The 20867-nt window shown below is 42.7% G+C and overlaps 1 protein-coding gene across 1 annotated transcript; it reads right to left on the bottom strand.

Moving 5' to 3' along the window:
* Nucleotides 1-15653: 15653 nt before the first annotated feature.
* Nucleotides 15654-20379, bottom strand: LOC148670755 (uncharacterized). The gene is made up of 6 exons (XM_088633094.1): nt 20008-20379; nt 18486-18572; nt 17478-17570; nt 17232-17312; nt 16320-16676; nt 15654-15874 (listed from the first exon to the last, which is right to left on the bottom strand). The coding sequence occupies exons 3-6, from the start codon at nt 17532-17534 to the stop codon at nt 15689-15691; spliced, it is 681 nt and encodes a 226-aa protein (XP_088489220.1). The 5' UTR covers nt 17535-17570; nt 18486-18572; nt 20008-20379; the 3' UTR covers nt 15654-15688.
* Between the last annotated feature and the right edge of the window lie 488 nt (nt 20380-20867).

Here is a 20867-nt window from a genome sequence, read left to right as displayed (position 1 = left end):
CAAAACGTGCAGTATTTCTTCCTAATACAGTAAAGGTCGTGTGGTGTGTTGCGGTATGCATTTCGCTGGCCAAAGATGATCAATAAGTGGCACTTGTGCTGCATTAGATGTTAGTGAAACGATTTCATCATTTAATTTGTATCTCTACTGTGCATGTTTAAATCCACTTCATATGGAATATTAATGTGGAATTTACAACTTAAGGGAAATTTTGGTGGATGAACATAAAAAGTATAACATAATATATACCTAATGTAATGCAAATTTCAGCAACAAGTAATCAGGAAACAATTTAACTTTACATTTTTATTATAAAAATCAATTTCACATATACAGTACCTTTTTACTATTGGGTGGTATAGGAAAATCTTTGTTTTCACAGCTCCATTATAAATTATTTGTCAATGTTCTAACACCTGTGTGCATTTACAAGGCATGTCTCAAAAGGACATATTAAATAAGAACACAATTCTTCCAGTTACCATTCCTCTGGTTGGTGCTGTTGTTTCGCCCTTTATAATTCTCGTACAATATTCACAGGCAGGGCTTTATCACTAGAGTTCTACAGAACAAGTGTGCATCGGCCCATGAAAATCATCAGCAGTGATGGTTTTCTATGTGTGGTTTAAGCGAGAGCGCTTAAAAGATGTAAAAAGCTTTCAAAGAAGACAGAATTGAACGACAGTCTAGTAAGAAGGTAGAGAAACAACACATCCCCATCGGCGAATCAACCCGTCTCCTGTGTGACTGGATATAGAAATAGCTGATTCATTTGTGCCAAGTAACTGGAAACTTTAATGTGATATTTTTTCTTTCCATTTCTCTTCATTCCTATGAATTTACTCTGTAGTAAAGGAAACGCATAAGTGGCAGACTGCAGGCAATTTTCATTTAAGGTGGATTGCTTGTGTGCAGAGAGCTTCAGCGTTTCCTAGGTAATCTCCACAGACACACTGCTGTGTACAAGTAATTTTCTTATTACTTTAGGTTTTTAAAAACCACACACACCAGGAGCTACTGAAACTGGTAAGGCTCATATAATGTACAACGTTTACATTAGCAATAGCAACGTTTACACAAGCAATAGCAACGTTTAGGGGGGAGAAATATGCCTTGCTATGAATCCTAACACTTTACAGGAGGTATTTTAATCATTATCGGCTCAGATATAGCTGTCAATTGTTGTAACAGAAGAAATAAGGTTCTTGATCCCGAGATGAAGTGAAACAGATGAGTTTATTGCATGCAAGGAACAATAAAGCCGAAGTCTTGTTTCCCGCAAGAAACAACAAAACCGAAGTATTGTTCAACGTACTGTTACAAACTTTTGGGTTATATAGTGTTTTCTTCTCCGTTTCTGACGTCACTCGGTATGATGGTAAAGAGGGGGGTTCATGGTATTTGGCCAGTTTACGATGTTCTGGGCAAATGGTCAGTTTAACATTACACCCAGGGGGGGTTCCTAGCTGGCATCTGTAAATGGGGATGAGGCTCGTCGGCAGTGTGGCGCGTGGATCCAGCGATCTTTTCCTTCCACTCGAACCGCAGACTCGGTTGTCAACAGGATCTGGTAGGGTCCGTCCCACCTGGGCTGGAGAACCTGTGAAGGAAATTTCCTGATCCACACCCACTCTCCTGGGATGAGGTTGTGCCCTCCTTCAGGTGGTGGTCCCCACGCCTCCAGGACCTGCTCGCGGGCTCCTTGGGTGGCCTCTGTCAGCTACTTGCAATAATACAAAGGAATGGTTGATCCATCTGAGGAAACCCCAGTCTCAGCACCTGTAAGAGAACTTGTTTCAAATTATTAAAGGCGGCTTTTGCTGCAGGAACCAAGGCAATCTTGTCCTTGTACTGCACTCCCCCCTTAAGCAGATCTGTTAAGAGTTGTGCTCACCCTGTAAAAACATTGCACCCAGGCCCTGTTAAAATTTCACAATGCTAGACACTCAAAAAGCTGAAGCAACTCAGACTTGTGGGTTTCCTCGTCAGGGGAAGCACTCAGAATACCATCAACATACTGAGTGATCACAGCCAGTTGAAGCCACGTGATACCCTGTTCTGCATAGTCATTCTTTGTAATGCATAATATTCCAACCCAATAGATCTGGAATAAAACCACCCATTAAAATCTGGTACTCGGCAAGTAAAACTTGCTGTCTCAATACTCTTGTGGCCTCCTGCCATCTTCCCATATACATTGCTCTATAGTACACTGTTGAACAGAGGAGTGAAACAAGCAGGACAGTAGTGCTCCAGTATCCCCTAACAGAGAAACCAACACTCCATTAACAGTACATTTTTATCCACTGGACTGGGACAGACTTAGGGAGGGTACAAGGGATTTACAGGATCTAATCGTTAGGTAAACAGATTTTCTCACAAGACGTTATTCTCCCCAGTCTCGATTCTAAACCTACAGCGTTTCAGCATGTCTGGTTTCGAGACATTCGAATAAAACCAAATTGTTTCCATTATTGCAACTAATTGTATAAATTACAATTTATAATAATTTATAATAATACAAAAACTGTTTAACTACTTTTACGTCCACCTGTACTGTACTTATACGTTTCAGACGCTCTTATATTTTCCAATCTCCTTAAGTTGATTTTCGTCAAGTCTCTTTAGTTACGTCTCTAGCCAGTCCCGCTGGCTAAACACACTCACACCGTCATTTAGTAGACCAAAACTCACAGTTACACACATACATGCCGGCACACAAATTCATAAAACACACATACACATCGAGAATATATTTTTCTCTTCGTAATACAATGTGCTGTATTCTTGTTTTACTTTTACATGAATCCTTTTAATTCCTGAAGCGCACTCCAGGTTCGCTGCATTTCTAATTTCGGGTGCGGTACTTTAGCCCACCGGTCAATATCTTACGGTTTTGGATTTGATCGTATGGGGGAAATCAGGGAAGGTAGGTGCGATTGCAGACCCCCTCGACGGGGTGCGAGACAGTGTTAGAGTGGCACTGTCATCAACGGCGCCAGCCCCTGCTACATCAAGTCCTTTCCCACTTCGAGTGAGAGTACAGATCTGCGGGCGCCCTCCCTCTAACAGGGGAGACCCTGATCCGTTTTTATCACACTCATACCAAGTGTTATCCCAATCAGACCCCCCTTCTCCATATGGCCACTGAGGGAATTGATCCCAATTATTTTCGTTTCCTGCCTGTTTGTTCCCCTGTGGGAGAGCAGGACATAACTTAGTCGCCGGCTGCAGCACATTAACCAGTGCAGCGTGACCAGGAGTTAATTCCTTCTTTAGTTTCTCATTCTCCTGTACTGCTTCTTCTAGCTCTTTTCCTTTACTCTTTCGTAGTGAGTAAAGTATATTTTTTTTCCGGGTTTTTATTTTCCCCGTAAACACACTTTTAAGTCACATCCCAATTTCTTTCTTTTTCGTCATGTATCTGCCACCACTGGTGCCGGCCGTGCACCAGGGTGGGAGCTACATGCTTGTGCTTTTGCCAATCAATACTCATATATGCTTTTTTACAGGCATCTTCGCCCCAAACTCCTTCTGACAGACTCAGCTTCTTCCTAGATTTCTCTTCCCTTTCAGTCAATTTACACTTTTCCGATATGTAATCAGATACTTCCACCACTTTCTCAAACACCCAATTAGCACACATGTTTGGTTTCTTTAGGATTTACTTTTGTCGTGTGTGAGGTAACAGCTCATTCAGTAGGGGGATGTTTTCACTTGGAAAAACCTGTGCATCACTGCACTCATTCAGCTAAGGGCGTCTGTTACCTCCAGATCTAAATGCCTCTCCGAGACTTTAGAGAGGACTTACACCGCACTGTTCACAGGTAAGAAGCGAGACCTCGAAAACCCCCTTTCTTGATCAGTAATTCACCATCCCCAGAACGCCAGCATCGCTGCTTTTGCCCCGGGGTGGACTTACGCACTGAGCTCAATCAGGGCGATTCTCGGGTCTCAACGTCCTTTAAATCCTGCTACTTAATGCTTTGCTCTTTTATTATGAGGTGTGTTTATGTTAGTGTCGTGCGTGTGTATATGTATTTCACAAACAAGGAAAACACCAAAAACATACATACATATATCTCTTCTACTCCTGTTTCCTTTAAAACAAAAAAAAAACCACGCCACGCCAATCTGTGCACGATCAAGGCGTAGCTAATCTCAGGACCCCGGGCGTAATTAAAGCCCACACCAATCCTGGATTATACGTGCATTTAATGCACCACTCAGCTCCAGAACCCCGGGCGCAATTAAGGCCCACACCGATCCCGAGCCACAGAACTCCGGGTGCAATTAAGACCCACACCAGTTCTGACCTTCAGAACTCCGGGTGCAACTAAGACCCACACCAGTCCTGAACTACGTGCATTTAATGCACCACTTGCTCTAGAACCCCGGGCGCAATTAAGGCCCACACCGATCCCGAGCCACAGAACTCCGGGTGCAATTAAGACCCACACCAGTTCTGACCTTCAGAACTCCGGGTGCAACTAAGACCCACACCAGTCCTGAACTACGTGCATTTAATGCACCACTTGCTCTAGAACCCCGGGCGCAATTAAGGCCCACACCGATTCAGAGCCTCAGAACTCCGGGTGCAATTAAGACCCAAACCAGTTCTGACCTTCAGAACTCCGGGTGCAATTAAGACCCACACCAGTCCTGACTTCACGGTAAGGGTCCAAAACCCGTTCAAAACTCCACGCGCAATTAAGGCATACACCAGCTTCGAACGCCTGTACACAATACCGCGGAACCCCTGCCAGACCAAATTCTGGGCTTACAGCAAACAACCCATTACATACACCGGTGCCTTCCCCGGGCCAGAGGAATTCAGAAACTCACGTTTACTCCGTCATCTCGGGCGATTCTCGCAGGGAGCAGAGATTTCCCAATCGGTCAGAGAGAGTCGGGACTTTTAAATAAAAGAGGAGTCCTTACCTCTTAGTTATGTGCGCGCTGACCGTCTCTCCTGCCGATGGGAAGTTCTGCGCCTTCTGGAGCATCCTGCCGACTACGCCAAATTTGTTGTAACAGAAGAAATAAGGTTCTTGATCCCGAGATGAAGTGAAACAGATGAGTTTATTGCATGCAAGGAACAATAAAGCCGAAGTCTTGTTTCCCGCAAGAAACAACAAAACCGAAGTATTGTTCAACGTACTGTTACAAACTTTTGGGTTATATAGTGTTTTCTTCTCCGTTTCTGACGTCACTCGGTATGATGGTAAAGAGGGGGGTTCATGGTATTTGGCCAGTTTACGATGTTCTGGGCAAATGGTCAGTTTAACATTACACCCAGGGGGGGTTCCTAGCTGGCATCTGCAATCCTTATCAGTTAACCCCCTTTCCTGCCATAAACCCCTGCTTGTGACTTGGAAGTCTAAACCCCCTACAGAAAGGATTAAATTCAAACCCCCGTCTTCACATCTTTCTTCATTCCCCCCTTATAAAATATGGCATACGTCAGTGTAGCCTATTTTTATACATACAATGTCAGGGCAGATCTTTCCTTTCTTGGCGAACAGGTATGTATTGCCATGACATTGTACGTTCCACGGTTATAGCAAGATGTGATACATGTTTTTGTGAATGTGATGATTACAATTATACATATAAACAATACTACTCCTACAGATAAACACTATAAAAAGGTTCCACCCCAGGCCCCAAACACAGACTTTACCCAAGACCCAATTCCCCAATTTTTAGTATAATAGTCCTGATATTTCTGTCCCTCATTGTAAATGTGTTGGGCCAGATCTGAGATGTGCTCAGAATTATCAGGAATATATGTGCAGCATTCAGTGCCAATTACTGCACAAGTTCCTCCTTGGGCCGCCAGTACATAATCTAAAGCTAGTAGGTTCTGCTTGGCCACTGTTCTGAGGGCTACCATCTCATCATTAACAGCCTTCAGACTAGATGAGGTAGAATTTGCTAATTCTTCTAAAGTCGAGGCCATTTGAATTAACTCTCGACTCAGAAAGTTCATGCCGGCTTGTGGAAATATTATACCTAAATAATATTCCCAATCAGCCAATTTTCTTTGTGGTCTGTGGTTAGGTCCGAAGGGGCTGTGGGTTTGAACACGGATATGAGGAACCACATATCCTAAATAACATGAGCCAGACCACTGGGCTGGCAACCATGGGTAGGCTCGTTTTCCACAAATGAAATATGTTCCGTTTGGCGCTCCCCATGCCTCTGAAAATAAGAAACTTATACCGAATTGTGGGGTGTGCCGATCCCATCCTGGAATTTGGAAGGTAGAGGTGGATATATTTGCAGCAATGGTAAGTTGGCAACGACTCCATCCAACCAAGTGCAGACCATTAGTGTGCTGAAAACATATGTTTCCCTCACGTTCCTTATTGAGAGTCAGGTATGGTGGTGTATGGCTTCTGTTATATTTAGGAGCGTAAGAGCCTGTGAAACTCGTGGGCTCTAAGCCTCGCTCCTGTAGATATTGTAATGTTGTGCAGGTTAAAGTCGTGTTATGGCAACCCCCATAGTTTGTCATATTAAAATCTCCTAAATTATCCCTCCAAATGATCATGCCTATGACTTCCTCGAGACGCCAAGGAATGGCCCCCATAGGAAGTCCTCCCTGTACATATTTGGGTAATGCGGCACACACCCAGCAGGCACTTTGGTTGGTTTTCTTAGCTGTCAGATAGGAGAGGCCTAAAAAGGAATTAATTCCATGTTCTCCTTTGTGGGAGAGATGATCATTAATTCCTGCGGAACATAGTCCTACAGCAACAATTATTGTTATAAACAGAAATGATTTCATTCTGAGTCTGTAAATGGGGATGAGGCTCGTCGGCAGTGTGGCGCGTGGATCCAGCGATCTTTTCCTTCCACTCGAACCGCAGACTCGGTTGTCAACAGGATCTGGTAGGGTCCGTCCCACCTGGGCTGGAGAACCTGTGAAGGAAATTTCCTGATCCACACCCACTCTCCTGGGATGAGGTTGTGCCCTCCTTCAGGTGGTGGTCCCCACGCCTCCAGGACCTGCTCGCGGGCTCCTTGGGTGGCCTCTGTCAGCTACTTGCAATAATACAAAGGAATGGTTGATCCATCTGAGGAAACCCCAGTCTCAGCACCTGTAAGAGAACTTGTTTCAAATTATTAAAGGCGGCTTTTGCTGCAGGAACCAAGGCAATCTTGTCCTTGTACTGCACTCCCCCCTTAAGCAGATCTGTTAAGAGTTGTGCTCACCCTGTAAAAACATTGCACCCAGGCCCTGTTAAAATTTCACAATGCTAGACACTCAAAAAGCTGAAGCAACTCAGACTTGTGGGTTTCCTCGTCAGGGGAAGCACTCAGAATACCATCAACATACTGAGTGATCACAGCCAGTTGAAGCCACGTGATACCCTGTTCTGCATAGTCATTCTTTGTAATGCATAATATTCCAACCCAATAGATCTGGAATAAAACCACCCATTAAAATCTGGTACTCGGCAAGTAAAACTTGCTGTCTCAATACTCTTGTGGCCTCCTGCCATCTTCCCATATACATTGCTCTATAGTACACTGTTGAACAGAGGAGTGAAACAAGCAGGACAGTAGTGCTCCAGTATCCCCTAACAGAGAAACCAACACTCCATTAACAGTACATTTTTATCCACTGGACTGGGACAGACTTAGGGAGGGTACAAGGGATTTACAGGATCTAATCGTTAGGTAAACAGATTTTCTCACAAGACGTTATTCTCCCCAGTCTCGATTCTAAACCTACAGCGTTTCAGCATGTCTGGTTTCGAGACATTCGAATAAAACCAAATTGTTTCCATTATTGCAACTAATTGTATAAATTACAATTTATAATAATTTATAATAATACAAAAACTGTTTAACTACTTTTACGTCCACCTGTACTGTACTTATACGTTTCAGACGCTCTTATATTTTCCAATCTCCTTAAGTTGATTTTCGTCAAGTCTCTTTAGTTACGTCTCTAGCCAGTCCCGCTGGCTAAACACACTCACACCGTCATTTAGTAGACCAAAACTCACAGTTACACACATACATGCCGGCACACAAATTCATAAAACACACATACACATCGAGAATATATTTTTCTCTTCGTAATACAATGTGCTGTATTCTTGTTTTACTTTTACATGAATCCTTTTAATTCCTGAAGCGCACTCCAGGTTCGCTGCATTTCTAATTTCGGGTGCGGTACTTTAGCCCACCGGTCAATATCTTACGGTTTTGGATTTGATCGTATGGGGGAAATCAGGGAAGGTAGGTGCGATTGCAGACCCCCTCGACGGGGTGCGAGACAGTGTTAGAGTGGCACTGTCATCAACGGCGCCAGCCCCTGCTACATCAAGTCCTTTCCCACTTCGAGTGAGAGTACAGATCTGCGGGCGCCCTCCCTCTAACAGGGGAGACCCTGATCCGTTTTTATCACACTCATACCAAGTGTTATCCCAATCAGACCCCCCTTCTCCATATGGCCACTGAGGGAATTGATCCCAATTATTTTCGTTTCCTGCCTGTTTGTTCCCCTGTGGGAGAGCAGGACATAACTTAGTCGCCGGCTGCAGCACATTAACCAGTGCAGCGTGACCAGGAGTTAATTCCTTCTTTAGTTTCTCATTCTCCTGTACTGCTTCTTCTAGCTCTTTTCCTTTACTCTTTCGTAGTGAGTAAAGTATATTTTTTTTCCGGGTTTTTATTTTCCCCGTAAACACACTTTTAAGTCACATCCCAATTTCTTTCTTTTTCGTCATGTATCTGCCACCACTGGTGCCGGCCGTGCACCAGGGTGGGAGCTACATGCTTGTGCTTTTGCCAATCAATACTCATATATGCTTTTTTACAGGCATCTTCGCCCCAAACTCCTTCTGACAGACTCAGCTTCTTCCTAGATTTCTCTTCCCTTTCAGTCAATTTACACTTTTCCGATATGTAATCAGATACTTCCACCACTTTCTCAAACACCCAATTAGCACACATGTTTGGTTTCTTTAGGATTTACTTTTGTCGTGTGTGAGGTAACAGCTCATTCAGTAGGGGGATGTTTTCACTTGGAAAAACCTGTGCATCACTGCACTCATTCAGCTAAGGGCGTCTGTTACCTCCAGATCTAAATGCCTCTCCGAGACTTTAGAGAGGACTTACACCGCACTGTTCACAGGTAAGAAGTGAGACCTCGAAAACCCCCTTTCTTGATCAGTAATTCACCATCCCCAGAACGCCAGCATCGCTGCTTTTGCCCCGGGGTGGACTTACGCACTGAGCTCAATCAGGGCGATTCTCGGGTCTCAACGTCCTTTAAATCCTGCTACTTAATGCTTTGCTCTTTTATTATGAGGTGTGTTTATGTTAGTGTCGTGCGTGTGTATATGTATTTCACAAACAAGGAAAACACCAAAAACATACATACATATATCTCTTCTACTCCTGTTTCCTTTAAAACAAAAAAAAAACCACGCCACGCCAATCTGTGCACGATCAAGGCGTAGCTAATCTCAGGACCCCGGGCGTAATTAAAGCCCACACCAATCCTGGATTATACGTGCATTTAATGCACCACTCAGCTCCAGAACCCCGGGCGCAATTAAGGCCCACACCGATCCCGAGCCACAGAACTCCGGGTGCAATTAAGACCCACACCAGTTCTGACCTTCAGAACTCCGGGTGCAACTAAGACCCACACCAGTCCTGAACTACGTGCATTTAATGCACCACTTGCTCTAGAACCCCGGGCGCAATTAAGGCCCACACCGATCCCGAGCCACAGAACTCCGGGTGCAATTAAGACCCACACCAGTTCTGACCTTCAGAACTCCGGGTGCAACTAAGACCCACACCAGTCCTGAACTACGTGCATTTAATGCACCACTTGCTCTAGAACCCCGGGCGCAATTAAGGCCCACACCGATTCAGAGCCTCAGAACTCCGGGTGCAATTAAGACCCAAACCAGTTCTGACCTTCAGAACTCCGGGTGCAATTAAGACCCACACCAGTCCTGACTTCACGGTAAGGGTCCAAAACCCGTTCAAAACTCCACGCGCAATTAAGGCATACACCAGCTTCGAACGCCTGTACACAATACCGCGGAACCCCTGCCAGACCAAATTCTGGGCTTACAGCAAACAACCCATTACATACACCGGTGCCTTCCCCGGGCCAGAGGAATTCAGAAACTCACGTTTACTCCGTCATCTCGGGCGATTCTCGCAGGGAGCAGAGATTTCCCAATCGGTCAGAGAGAGTCGGGACTTTTAAATAAAAGAGGAGTCCTTACCTCTTAGTTATGTGCGCGCTGACCGTCTCTCCTGCCGATGGGAAGTTCTGCGCCTTCTGGAGCATCCTGCCGACTACGCCAAATTTGTTGTAACAGAAGAAATAAGGTTCTTGATCCCGAGATGAAGTGAAACAGATGAGTTTATTGCATGCAAGGAACAATAAAGCCGAAGTCTTGTTTCCCGCAAGAAACAACAAAACCGAAGTATTGTTCAACGTACTGTTACAAACTTTTGGGTTATATAGTGTTTTCTTCTCCGTTTCTGACGTCACTCGGTATGATGGTAAAGAGGGGGGTTCATGGTATTTGGCCAGTTTACGATGTTCTGGGCAAATGGTCAGTTTAACATTACACCCAGGGGGGGTTCCTAGCTGGCATCTGCAATCCTTATCAGTTAACCCCCTTTCCTGCCATAAACCCCTGCTTGTGACTTGGAAGTCTAAACCCCCTACAGAAAGGATTAAATTCAAACCCCCGTCTTCACATCTTTCTTCACAATAAATACATCATGCATTTCAACTCCATCAATATCAGCAGTGCTAAATGTAGATCCTGGTAATACTTCATGAGTTCTTACATCCACATTACAGTATTAAACAAAATGTCGGAAGAATCAATTGCATGCTGCTGATAAAATCTCTCTTCGATGGAAGTTATAGCCTAGAGATGCAAGGAGTCACAGCAGAGTGAGTTGTACTATAGTTTAAACTTGAAATAGTGTATTGCACACTGTAATGCAACTGTATTGTTTGTACTCAGTTCAACTTTAAGCAAAATGATACTGCACGTGAATTCTCTCTAGGTTTCTGACACATACTGTACACGCTTTTATAACTTTCCCTATTAGGTTCTCCTGTAAAATAGTAAAGATTTCATCTAAATGTATTCTTATGTTGTGTTAGACCATTGCAAAAGTCTTATTTCATTGTTTTGGTTCTTCTTTGTCTAGGCTTCTCCTAGTTTGATTAAGGGTTATAACATGACCAGGGGAAGGGTCATTCATAACAGGTAATTTCGGAATGACCTACTTAAAATACTAGATATGGACCTTAGCAAAATGGCTGCCAAAAAGAATCAGCTGACCGGTAAATGGAAAGGGTCTACCCTGAGAAACAATGAGACACAGCTGAGCTGCATCAGGAATCGAAATATAAGTGCCCCGGAGGCAGTGAACAGGGCGGAAGCCGATAAGTGGATGGGGTTTGGAGGAAAAGAGAGGAAAGAGGTGTATGTTAAAGATCGGGCTAAAGAATAATGGACTACTGAAAGGAGAACAGGTTTATGGTTTTTGGATTACGGACACTGGATAAGGATACATCGCGGATTGGCTTTATTACGGACTTTTGGAACTCGGTTCGGATCAGGATTAGGGAACGGATTACGGACTGTGTTTGGAAAATAGTTGGAGGAAGAAACGCCACGAAACTCCGGAAAGAAAAGTGTGGTGTGAGTACTACTTTCATTTACATAAACTTTCCCCCGGAGACACCACAGGGTTTAAGTTGCTGCAATTTTAACTCTGGGAGCTTCACTTTCATGTTGCTCTTTATAAACTCACCTGTCTCTTCACTTTACAATATAAAATTGTCTAATTTTCAGTTGTTGTATAATTTCTATTCCAAATGTCAGAAAAGTTTTATTTTTTCACTATCCCATGTATTGTTTGCATATTATTTTGTTTTTGCAGTTCTTTCAACATAAGTAGTTTTTAACTTTACATAATCATGTACTCAGAAATATTAAATATATAGTATTCTAATGGTTCATTAACTAATGATTTCTCGTTTTTTCCTTTTGAGTGATACATTTCCTTTTCCTTAATTTTATATTCTAGATATATGTAATATACATTCCCCCAACTACCAATATAGTAGTATTTTCTTAGGGTTATCATAAAGCTGCTCTTATTATCACTTGTAATTATATATTTACACTGATTCCTTCCTCTCAGCGAGAATATGATGATAAAAGTGGTTGGCTTTTATAATTTTTATATATACAGCTACAGCCATTGAAAATGCACAGTACAACCCCGTACTGTGGAAATTTTCTACAGTTCACCGAGTTGTACCGCAGTAAGTGATTGGCTGGCCAAAATGACTGACAGGCAGCACTCATGATGAATTGGTTGTTAGTGAAACGATTGCTTCATTTGATCTCCTTACTGTGTATGTTTAAATCCGCTTAATATTGAATATTAATATGGACACTTTACAACTAAAGGGACATTTTAGTAGCTGAGCATTAAAAGAGGAGTATAACGCGTCTGAAGGTCATAAATGATATTAATTTAGGAACATAAACATATTATGTAAAATGTATATGTCTGGTTTTGGTAATTTAAATAAAAAATACACACCAGTATTCCACTTTCTTCATAAACATTTTAAGCATCAGTCTTTCATTCGGTTACATACTGTGGTTATTTTGGAAAAGGTTTTATGTACTTCTGACTGTATTAAGTTTATATACAGAACTTCATAAAAAGTATATACTAAGTAAAAGTACTAACTTCATTAATATTTATTCATATTTAATTGGGCTCGATATCACAGTAAAAAATGCATACTTTTTATAATTTGATTAATAGGGATTATAATATGGAACTGTGTATCTAAATAAATTAATAATGATATTATTTTATTCATATAGCTCAAAATATCACAGTAGTAGACATTCTTTGTAAACATCTGCATCAATTTGACTCATTCACCCGCGATTACTTGGAAACTTTTGGCCTGCCCTGTTCAGTTATAACTTGAACTGTCAAGCAGTGTCTTGGTATAATGGCTTAGGCATCTGACTTGTATGCTGTAAACTGGGGGATTGAACCCAGCTCTTGCCATGAGTTTTCTTTTAACAGATAAACATTTCTTTGAAAAACTAAAATAGTAAAATATTATTGACAATATATTGAATTTGATGGTATTTCTAAATATCACAACACATTCAAAGTTAACTGAGTTAAGTGATTAACCTTTTCTATGAATACTTGTGCTCATTGTCGCAGTAAAAAACCTCATACTTTTTAGAATCCGCTAAATAGGAAATATAAGATGGAATCGCTTATCTAAAGAAATTAATGATATTAATTTACTGTACTCCACATTCTTTGCAAACATGGTTTATTTTTAATTTGACTCAATCGCGCATGATTACTTTCAAAACATTTTAAAACTGTTCGTCTCAGCTGTGTTTTCGAGCAGCCCTTGACAATCCAAGTTCAATACCTGCTTACGGCACAAGTTTTTCTTCTAACAAATACTTAAAAAAAAATAAGTATAATGGACACTATATTAACATGTTTTATATATGTATTTATCATAACATATTCAATGTTAATTTATATTAATAATTAAATAAAAACGTGAATTATCAAACGGGAATACTGTCAACTGTTCAACCGATTTGATTCAAAACACTTTATTCAGTTGGGCAGTTTAAAAGACACCTCAAGCCTTAAAACAAAGTTGTATATATTGTAATTAGAATCGAGAATAACAAATTAAAAATACCACTGAAACTATAATAATGTGTCTGGTCATTATTTTCTCAATTTGGGTGTAAACCTGAAAAAGACACATCATGTTCACAATAAGCTATAGTGGACTGTAGTAGTAGTAGTAGACTATAATAAAGGAATATCTTTATGCATTCGGCTCTGATCGTGCCTAGGTGCGCCTAGGTACATTACTGTCATGATCGCAAACCCCTCCTCTGAAGGGCGCTCCAGCCCTTCCTTGTTTGCCTTATTCCCCACACCTGTCCCTTGTTCCAGCCCCTTTTCAGTTCCCCCTTATAAGCCAGACACAGACGCCAATCTGGGCTCTGCATTGGTTCCTGTATCATGCGAGCCCGGGTCCTGGATGTGTCTGGCTCTGTCATGGTTTTAAGTTTCTGTTCCTGTTCCCCTTGCCGGTCCCGACCCGGTTCTGGTTTTTAATCTCCTGTCTTGGATGGATCTCCTGGCCATGGACTTTTGCCTTGTTTTTGGACTTCTCTTTGGACTCGTCCCCGAATTGTTTGCCTCGCTACACCTTCCCTGACCACCAGCACTCCATGGACACGCCCCCCTGTTTTTATTCCCGTATCCTGCATGACTTTTTCCCTGTGTTTCCTCACTCAACCCCGGATTGTGTCGTCCGCATAGGGTCTGGAAAGAAAGCTTTCGTGACAATTACAGTGCTCATTACCACTACAATGACAATAGAAGTTTTTTTTAAAAGAAACGAAGATCAAAACGTCCACTTGTGATACTTTAGCTGCTTAGTTACACGATCCCATATTAATATAACTATCAAGTGATGTTAAATCACTACAACATGTATTTTTTTACAATAACAGCAAGTGGTGTTTTTACTACGTATTCTTAGAAAAGGATAAAACGTTATAACTTTTTATGAATTACAGAATAGAAGCTTAATAATGTTAGAACAAGCATGTTAAAACCAGAACCCATGTTAGTTACCAAGTTAAAGACTTTGATGCATAAAATATTTATGCATAATTAAAATATTTATGATGAAGGTGGAAGGTTGTGTACTTTTGTCCACAAGAGCAATCTCTTTTATAAAATGTACCTATTTTTTAATGTTTAATGATTGACATTCTGTAATACAGTTTCAAATTATTAAAAGAGTATGCAATTTAAATTCTTAATTGTGAAAAGACTGTCCCTCAGCAGTGACTGGGATTCAAAACAAGGTGTTTTCTGGTGACAGCTCAAATGCTGTACATGAGATTTTAAGCTTTATTAGCTCCACCTGGTGATTTTACAAGGTGCTTCCAGATACTATTATCATATTTCAATTCAAATGTGGTATGAGTCGCCATGCCCACTGCGTTTTTCCGCCATGTACTCCACACATTTTGAATGGCTGGATCTCTAGGTGCCATTGCTCCAGGTGAAGCATGAACACACAACATCGCCATAACTCTGCTGTGCACCCTGACTGATTGTGCCACTGGGGCTTCGCAAGTTGCAAGTCAGTCCAAAGACTTTGAACAAACAAATGGTGAAACAGGGTTTCGTCTGTGGATCCATCTCCACATGGGGGAAGGGGACAGTGAAACAGTAAGGAAAATACAAGAGAAGAAACTGAAAGAATTATAATCACTGCAAAATAGGAAGAGGTGGCTTGACATGTTAAACAGTTTGGCGGTTAATTTGTGACATTTTTGGTGACAATCAGCACACGGATTTCTCTTCATTTTCCTTAAGATGTGCAGTATATATTTTCATTGTAGATTGGTTACTTCAAAAGTCCAGTAAAGTGACAGTGGAGAGCTATCCGATACACATCTTAAAGAAGACTCCCTGTAAGTCGATTAAACATTTAATTTTCAAGTCAAATCCTTTACATGAAATAGACACCAACAATAGAAGGGGATGAGAAATGTCTTTTATCAAAATAAACCTGCTATTCACAGACCTCGGCCACAACATCTCCCAGGTACTTCTGCAGGATAAGGTCAAGCTCGGCTGCAGCCTGGCGGAAGCACTTGTCCACCTCGGATAAGTCACACCTGACCATTGTATTTTCGAAGTAGGATTTCAGCGCCTCTTTCACCTCCTCATAGTTGTCCTGCTTCATGATTCCTGTGCCCTGCGAGAACAAGAAAGGTGAATATTCATCATCATCCCTCAACGATTCTCCAAATTGCCTGACTGCAGACACCACCATGAGGAGGAGCTGGAGTGACATAACATCATCAGTAGGCAGTGATTCAAGAGAGGGGGAGTCATCCCACTGTTATCCTTATCCATGATCAAGAGTCTCACCTCCTGCTTTACGCTGTCCCTAGTGGTGATCTGTAGACAGTGTGTCTTCCACCTCACCCACCTCCTGAGGCAATAATCTTGAATAAACAGAGGGCTGGAGGCCCAGCCCGGCTCCTGTCTCTCTCCCCTTGGGGACGGGAGATTTTCTCAGAACCATGTTGAGGTGAAATGGGAGTGGGATGACGCAGGTGTCTTGGAGAGGTGAGTCGCCCCAGCCCCTGCATACCTCAGTGTGATTCAAGCAAGGGGGAGGGGTTTAAGGGACTTACCAATCCCTCTGATTCAAAGTCAGGCAGGACTTCATTGTACAGCGCCAGGAAGTCCAGCTGGATCGATGATATCATGTTCTGAGCCCAGGTCCGCACCCGTATCTCCTCCTCCTGGAGCAGCCCCTCCAGCTCGACCTGCAGGCCCTCCCTGAGCCGCCACAGGGCCGCTGGGGTCAGGCCCGGGTGAGCGGGTGTACCAGGGGGTGGGTGAGGGGGTGTGTGAGGGGGCGAGCAATGGGGTATGTGGGCTGCCAAGGAGGAGGTCCATGCCCTGTCCCTCTGCAGATCCCTCTCCGGGCCCTTAGGGTAGTTCCACAGCTGGGTCTCGGTCTCCTGCCTGGTGATTGGCTGGCTGGCCTGAGGGGACAGGGGCACAGAGAGGGCATGAGGAGGACAGAGAGAAAACTGAGACGGTCTCCAGGAGGACCAAGCCCTGCCCCTGGACTCCCAGCAATCACAGTCACCATCATTGCAGCTGAAACCAAACTTTCGACAGACGTCACAGACATATCGGGCTCACAGACTTGCAGCTCTCGGCTGCCCGGGGTGAGACGCAGGGGGAGTCTGCTCCCTCTTCCTCTGACAGTCTTATCAGATGACAGCGGCAGACCTGATCCAACCCCACCTTCCCTTTCACACACAGCCACACATAGGCATGACTGTGTCACCTTCATCAACACCTCCACCATTATAATCTCCACTATCTTCGTCACCATCATCTTCATCACATTTCTAATAAATGATCTCCACCAACTTCATCACCATATCCTTCTTCATCATGACAATCATCATGTCCACCATCATCATCATCAACACCTTTCCATCAACATCATGATAATAACCACCTTCATTATCTACACTACCATCTGCATCACCATCATCATCCTGAGCAGAACACATTGGTTGTCTTACACTGGACGAATCTTTGCTCAGAGCCTCAGTATCGGTTGCCCCTCTCCGGCCTTTCAGGGTCACGTCCACCTCTGTCAAGACCTGTCAGCAAGTTGACTGCTTTAGTCTCACCAGCAGAAGCTAACCAAGTTTGTGTCTCAGTACAGGTTTATTCTTAGTCTAACAGTATTAATACAGTATTCTTTACAGAGAAGGGTGGGGGTGTGGAACAAGCTATCCAACCATGTTGTTGAAGCCAATACTCACGTTCCTGTGGGATCTGCCCCAGGTCTCGGTGTGACACCCTTGTCTCTGCTCGGCCATTCCTCTCTCGACTTGAGCGAGTTTCTCCAGGCAGTGCTGGGGAGGAGAAAATAGAGTTACCAGCCAGTCACACAAACACACATCATCATCATGGGCCAAGATGACCCCACATGACAGTGGCCTGTCGTCCTCGATCCAGAAGCAGTGTCCAGCCCTCAGCTATCCAGCTTCATGATCCCCAACATCCCTGTCGAGACCTGTTGAGGGGCCAGTTCTGCTAGACCAGGGGTCTCAAGCCCAATCACAATCCTTGGAGAGCCAGGTGCATCTCCAGGTTTTCTTTCCAAACGGGGCTAGCCAATTAAACAATTAATCTAATTATTTTCATAAGAAGATGTGGAAATAATGTGTTTAATAATATATTTTGATGTCTCTCACTGTTGAAGACTCAAAATATTCAAGGCACAGTTGGATATTTAAGGTCTGGATAAAGGTAGAGTATTGGAATATTTTTTGTTTAATTAAAAAATTAGATCAACTTTGTAACCAAGACCTCTGGGCAGGAAACCAGATGATGCACCAGACCCTCTAGGAATGGAGTTTGAGACATGCTCACCCTCTCTCACACACAACCTCACATACACTCACCCTCTCACTACTACTACTACTACTACTACTCCTAATAATAATAATAATAATGCAGACTTGCTTTTCTTGGGGTCTTTGGTCTGGCTCCTGTTTTGGCTGAGTCTCCTGTTACCTCCTTCCTGATCTGGGGATGTCAGACACAGTTCTGTTACAGACACGGGCTGGACTAGACTCACAAGCACACACACCCACAGACACACACTCCCACACACTAACATACACGCAGATGCACACACTGTCAGGTAGAGTCTTTCTCCTCCTCAAGAGAAGACAACAGAGCCCTGCTACTGCAATGAGCTTTAATTTCAGGAGGAGGAAGAAGAGGAAGAATCACAATCTGAAGAAGACCAGCAGTGGACTCACAGCTCTCTGGGTCTGGGGCCTGACTCTCAAACTTGTCTCCAGTCTCTGGTGGGTTTGGACATCTTCTCTGTTCACCTCTGTAGAAATCTGTTGACAGGACAGTTCATTTAGACAAACAAGTTCGACCAGACTTCACTCTCATAGTCAATCAATCAATCAATCAATCTATTTTTTTCTTATATTTTGCCTTTTAATCCAGAACATCAAAGCACTTTACAAAACATACCTGGAAAATAGAGTATAAATGTGTAATACTGTAGTTCCTGGAGTAACTGCTTGGATAATCCAACTACCACTGTTGTTACTTCTGCTGCTACTACTATGACCATGACTACAAATTCTAATACTAATTCTGATATTAATACTACTACTGCTGTCATTACTAGTAATAGTGATAAAAACAGAGCACTCACAGCTCTCTGGACGTTGGTCTGGACTCTAGAAAGTGGTTCCATTCTCAGGCGACTCTGGACCTCAACACCTGTTGATGGATCACTTCTGTCAGACACACGAGTGGAGCCCAAGCCCACAGATATACACCCACACAATAACACACATTATCACACACTGACAGACACCCACCCAAACATATTCACACACAGACATTACACACACACACAGACACTCACACACACTCACAGACACACATTCTTACACTGACAGACACACACACATACACTACACACATTCACAGACACACACACTCACAGACACACACACAGACACAACACACACTCACAGACACGACATACATTTATACACACAATCAGACACTCACACACATACGCGCACACATTCACAGACACACACATAGACTACAAATACTTATAGACACACACCAACACACACACACTCATAACTACAAATACAGTATAACTCTAACACAAATGCCACTAACATTAAAACAGTAACTCTATCGCTAAGAATTACACTATCATTATCACTGACACAAACTACTAATACACTACTAATTCTAATAATAACAATAATGCTATCACTAAAACTAACATGACTACTAGTGTAAATACTCTAACAGTAACTATAATTATAACTAATATTAACATGAATACTAGCATCAAAACTATCAGAAGCGCAATCACTATTAATACTGACATGAACACTAGCATTAATATTAAAGCTACCGATTGTACTCTCACTAATATTAAATATGAATACACTCGCATTAGTATTAGTCCGTGACGTCAAACCACTCTTTGTGACGAAGGCGAGACACCTAGCCGGACACAGTGATGTGGCACGTGTCGCCGTGGTTACCATACTTATAATTTGTAAACAGTGGAAAAATGCATTTAAACTGTTACCTACACAAATGTATCAACTTGGAATATAATTTTCAAGCTCTAGAATACAATTTCTAAACAATCATTTGAGTAATCATTCTTTAATTTGGGATTGAACATTATGAACACTAAACGCACTATGGTATTTGATCGATACAGGCTGTATTGACTGTTTTCTAGATATTTAAAGAATTTACAGAAAGAAAAGAATCAGTACTCACCAATCGGTGAAGTTAATTGATGATTCTAAGGGATTTTAGTTGAATTAATTGGTTGTCGATAGATAAGTGATCAATATCTCTCCTCCGAGCGCTCAGCGCGCCTACCGCGGTCTCGCTCTCTGATCCCGGCGCTCTGGCTGGTGTCTGTGACGTCACTGCGCTCTTTCTGACAGAGCAGAGCGCGCGTCTCCGCTGGAGGAGACTCCTGTCCGGAGCCCGGGGGGCTTTTCTTACAGATATACTGTAACATCTCCAAAAGAAAAAACACCAGGCTGTGAAGAGACGATTCATAATAGCTGGAGAAGGAGACCGACAAACCGAGGAATACAATTTATTAAACAAAAAAAATAGTTTACTTCGCAGACTAATGCGTTGTATAGCATACTCCCGTAGAGCAGAAGAGAAAGGGCCCAAGTCCCTGTAATGAGCGCTTTTAAGCGTTTTACACGAATCTCCACAGAATAGAAGCCAGGAGGATCAGACTCCTGATCCTGGAGGTTGAAGAGTATCTCCTGGTTTTATTTAACCCGAGCTCTCAGCTCCTCAGCCGGTTTGATGATTTAATTAACTGTATAACTGTTATCAGACTCTGTTTAACTGTATATTTATAAGACTCCGTGAGAGACGTGTGGGAGACGCTGTATCCCAGGGCTGGTGTGGAATCACACACAGACAGGTCTTCTGTGTGATCTGAGTCCCACTGCTCAGAGCTACAGACTTGTCAACTGGTCACTATTGTAGACAAGACCTTGGTCTGCTGCTGCTGATAATCATATTACACTTATAAGAGTAGCAATACTGCTGTTCATTAAATCAGTAAAAATAATAATAAGAGATAAACACATATTGCTCAATTTTCA

The sequence above is a fragment of the Lepisosteus platostomus genome, chromosome 5 (genome assembly GCF_059453375.1).
Source record: "Lepisosteus platostomus isolate fLepPlt1 chromosome 5, fLepPlt1.hap1, whole genome shotgun sequence".
Lineage (NCBI taxonomy): Eukaryota > Metazoa > Chordata > Actinopteri > Semionotiformes > Lepisosteidae > Lepisosteus > Lepisosteus platostomus.
The sequence above is the reverse complement of the archived record's forward strand: the minus strand, read 5'-3'. Positions and strand labels throughout refer to the sequence as shown.

Excerpts from the sequence above, each read along its gene's own strand:
- LOC148670755 (XM_088633094.1), bottom strand. The coding sequence starts at position 17,534 with ATGGCCGAGCAGAGACAAGGGTGTCACACCGAGACCTGGGGCAGATCC. Across the intron at positions 17,313-17,477 it reads GGGGCAGATCCCACAGGAAC|GTCTTGACAGAGGTGGACGT; the intron begins GTGAGTATTGGC and ends ACTTGCTGACAG. Across the intron at positions 16,677-17,231 it reads TGAGCAAAGATTCGTCCAGT|GCCAGCCAGCCAATCACCAG; the intron begins GTAAGACAACCA and ends CTGTCCCCTCAG.